Raw genomic sequence first — 4095 nt, 5'->3', positions numbered from 1 at the left:
GGGGCTACCCTCCCCCGCGCCCCCCCGCTCCGTGCTCGTGCTGGCGCGCACCTCTTCCGTGCCTCGTGCCTCGTGCACGCGCCACCACCAGCCCACTCCTCACTGCGCCTCAAGCGTCCACCTAAACCACCGCAAACGCGGAGGGTGAGGGCCAGAGCTGGGGACCCAAATGCCTGCAGGGACCCAGCCCGCCCCCGCCACGTGTGGAGCCTGGAGCAAGAGGACAAGTGAAGACTCTGGCTCTGGTCTTTCTCCTTCCCCGTATCGGTTCCCACCCCTGGCTCCATTAGGGCCAGGAGCGCATTTGTGGGTGCACCCAGCCCACTCAGCTTGGCCCTGTCCACACCCTCACAAACACCTTGAACCTCGAAGCGAGATTCGCCGTGGTAGTGGACAGGCCCTAGGAGTGAGCTGGGATCTGATCAGGGTCCTGGGCATTTGAAATGTGCTCTTGCAGGAGCTCATGACCTGGGAGGGGCGGCATCTCCTTGGCTCAGAGGGCCCCTCAGAGGCGGGAGATGGGGGTGGGGCCCTAAAGCAGGAGGCCCCAGGCAAGGCCAGGTTTGACAGGGTGTGAAGGCAGCACTGCCTAGGCGTCCAGTGGGCAGGGAGCCACCTGCCCTGCTCAAAGGCTGTCTCTCCAGCTGCCCTTGCCTTGGATTGCCATGTTCCCTGCCCCAGCATAGGGACCAGAAGTGACAGGAAGAGGAGGCCAAGGTCCCAGGACAGATCTCCATCCTCAAGTGCCAATAGACTCTCAGTGTGGTCACAGGCCTAGAATGAGAGAATTCTAGAACCAGCAGTGGGCTGCTAGGTTGACAGTCTCATCCCCCGAGCGCAGGACCAGAGACCACTAGACTCCCTCAAGCCTACACTCATGGCAGGCCCACACCTGTCAGGCCCGCAGCGGCAGGTCTGGAACCCTCCAGACTTCTGCCATCCCAGTAGCTTGCGCTTAGCCAGGCCAGTTCCCGGAGAGCTTGGGGCGGGTGAATGACAGTCAGCAGCGTCATTCTTGTTCCAGGAATCCTTCGGGTCTCATTGCTTGTGTCAAATTTTGACGACCCTGCAGTGTTGAGGCTCTTCTCCGTCTCATTTGCAAGGGCCCCTCACTTTCATTTTCACCCCTAATCCCATAAGTGAATTCTTCTCCCGAAGTGTTACACACACACACACACACCTCTCTCGTCTTTTCTTTGAGTCTTCATTTGGTGCTCACTAGGGGACATGGGGAGAAGTCCTTTGATCTTTTCTTACTAGGGAATCTTGGGGGTGGGGATGGGATGGAGGGAGATTCTGTCCTTCCAAGGCCGCCCCCCCGCCCTCTTTTGGGAGCAGGAGTTCACGAGGCCCGTGCAACAAGGCCTTCAACACTGTCAGATGCAAATCTGTCTCCCTTGATGGAGAGGTAAACCCCTGAACTTCAGCTTTGATTGGCGATGTCTGTTAGGGAGCCTCTGATTAAGATTCGCCCTGTACCCTGGGGTCTGCTGCTCAAGGCAGCTGGAACAGGGGGTTGAAATGCTCTGGGGGCCCTTCTTCCTTCCTGATGCCCAGCACAGCACCCACCAACAGCCCGCTGCTCCAGGGCAGGGAAGCCACTGGGTGAAGCCACCTGGTTGGCTTTACATTTCTGTGTCCACTGTACAGAGTAAAGTACTTCACGTGGCGGCTGCCTCGGTCTTCACTCCCTGCCAGCCCATCCCTGGCTCAGTGGGGCCAGTGCCTGTCAAGTGGTCTCATTTTTCCAAACTGTTTTCCAAGCGCTGACATACGGCCGAGGCACTGCTGGGACCCATGGCCAAGTTTCCCCCATGATCAAGAGGTTGGCTCTTGCTGCGTTGTGCAGTGCCTGGGTCTGCTTAGGACCCTACAAACTCCATGACCCTCCCCACACCTCTGTACCCCTCCCTCTCCAGGTAGACAGGTGGTTCGGCCCCATTTTCTGCCCCTCATCCGAATGGCCCTCCTTCACAGAACCCAGGGGCTCTGAGCACGAATGCCCCTTAGAAAGCTATCGACTCTTCGCTGTAGCAACCCACTCCTTCACTTCCTTACCTGCCTCCCTGGGCTTGCACACCTCCCAAGACAGGGAGCTCTCTCCCTTTCTAGGCAGCCAGCTAGTGTTTAGACAGTGCCCTCTGGGAGAAGTGTTTCCTTGTATGGAGCTTGAGTCCACATTTCCAGAAGTTTCTACCACTCAGCCCTTTCTTCCCCCCTCCCTGAGAGGCCTAGCAGTCTCTGTTCCCGTTCCAGCCTCCAGCTTTTTCCGGTGGAGGATGCCTGGGAGGTGCCATGATTCAGGGGTGGTGTGGGCAGGGAGGCTGTAGCCTGCCGCTGAGTCTTCAGCAGCCGTCTCCATGAGCTGAGGGCTGGCCAGCAGGTCCTCCATGCCGGGGGATGGGCCCCATGACCCCTCGAGATGGTCTTCTCCCCTCAAGGCCCTGCCAATCCCTCCATGTCCCACCCTGTGCCATGCACAGAGCCACTGAGTTGGGGAAGGGCTGCTTAGAGTACGGACTCTATTGGGCTGGGTGGAGAAGGGGAATTTTCCTCCAGAATCCACAGGGGCTGGTTTCTTCCCAATCCTCAGGAGCAGAGGATATGGGGAGGGTTGGGGAGGCCACCACACTGCCGTGGTTTCTCCCGCCAAATTCCCCAGTCCTAGGAAAGATCCACAGAAAAACCCACAAAAATTTGAACGTCTGAGCTGGGGCTGTGATTGAAATGAAATTTTTTAAAAAAGAAAGAAAAACAAAAACAGAAGAAGAGGAAAAAAAAGATTAAAAAAAAAAAAAAAAAACCTCAAAGCCCCTACAGCTCTCAGCTGCCGGAAGGGCTCAAGGCAGCAGCTACATCGAAGGGGGCGAGGGGTCTTAAGGTGCTTTGAATGCCATTAGGTCCCTGGGTTCCTGAGCCTGGGCTGTCCCTTCAACTCAAGTTCTGAGGCTCTGTGTCCTCAGAATAGCTTGGAATTACAAATCCTTAATAGGGCATCAGGCCCTACCTCACAAGGCCAGGCTGAGGTCCCTTCCTGTTAGCCCAGACTCCTTCCCACTCCCTCCTCCTAAGACACAGCTGAGTCCTCTCCTGTCACTCAGGTGACTACAGTTGCCTCTTGCCAGGTTCCTAGGTCTCCTGCCTCTCGATTTGCCCCCTGGTCCCACCATCCAGGAGATGGCAGGGCAGGGCACAGAGGAGGGATCGCCTCTGGAAAGGATCAAGAAAGGCTGGCAGTGGCTGCCTGCCGCTGACTCCCCACGCCCCCGGCATCAGCCATCCTCCAGCTCCTCTGCACCTAGTCTGATCGGCAGGTCCTGGGGCTGTGGGCATTCACGGAGCTGGGGGCTTTGGATGTCTGGGGGAGAACGGGCTGACAAATTTCATTCCAGACTCCTCGAGTTTGAGGGGCCTGAAAGTTGCAAAGAAATTTGTTAAGTGGACAGGGCAGGAAGAAGCCACAGAACCTTCCATGAAGGTCAAAGACAGGCTGGGGGAGGAGGAGGGGAAAGTAGCAGGGCCCAGCATAATAATAGTGAACTTTCACAGAGCGCTTTTTATGTGCCAGGTACTATCCTGGGTATTTTATAGGAATTATTACCTCATTCCATCCTCATAGCAACCCAATGAGGTAACCGCTCTCATTATTCCCGTTAGGTGAGGGCCAAGAGGCACAGAAAGGTTCGGTAATCTGTCCCAAATCACACAGCTAGTGACTGGTGGGGTCGGATTCGAACTCAAGAAACTTCCCTTTAAGTACAACTATGAGTGTGAGAAACGAGAGATTGAGCCTTGATCTGGGAGACAAGACGCTCAAGTCCCAGTTCCTGTCCCCAAAGTCTCCTTCATCCTCTCGGGGAGAACCCGACCAAGGCAGGAGCGCCCTCTCCTGGAGGAGACTCTCCTGGATGCGTCCTTGCTCCGGCCGCCTGAGGGTTGACGCGAGCATGGCAGGCGACAGAGAGCCCGCTCCAGTTCCGCCCGCTGCTCCGCCCCGTTCCTCTCTGGGCCCATCGGCCTCCCGGGTGGCACCGAGAAGTGAGCGGAGCCGCGGCCCAATGGGAAGGCGCGGTGGGGGCGGGGCGGGTCGCGCAG

General features: G+C 57.2%; 1 protein-coding gene across 1 annotated transcript in view; it reads right to left on the bottom strand.

Moving 5' to 3' along the window:
* Window positions 1-2392, bottom strand: part of LOC102892931 (extracellular matrix protein 2) — a 15157-nt gene extending 12765 nt beyond the window's left edge. The window contains exon 1 of the mRNA XM_006915313.1: window positions 2258-2392. Within this exon, the coding sequence (XP_006915375.1) occupies window positions 2258-2392 (135 nt within the window). The remainder of the gene's footprint in view (window positions 1-2257) is intronic.
* Between the last annotated feature and the right edge of the window lie 1703 nt (window positions 2393-4095).

Source organism: Pteropus alecto, unplaced genomic scaffold, assembly GCF_000325575.1.
Source record: "Pteropus alecto unplaced genomic scaffold, ASM32557v1 scaffold396, whole genome shotgun sequence".
Taxonomy (NCBI): domain Eukaryota; kingdom Metazoa; phylum Chordata; class Mammalia; order Chiroptera; family Pteropodidae; genus Pteropus; species Pteropus alecto.
This window is presented reverse-complemented; position numbering and strand designations above follow the sequence as displayed.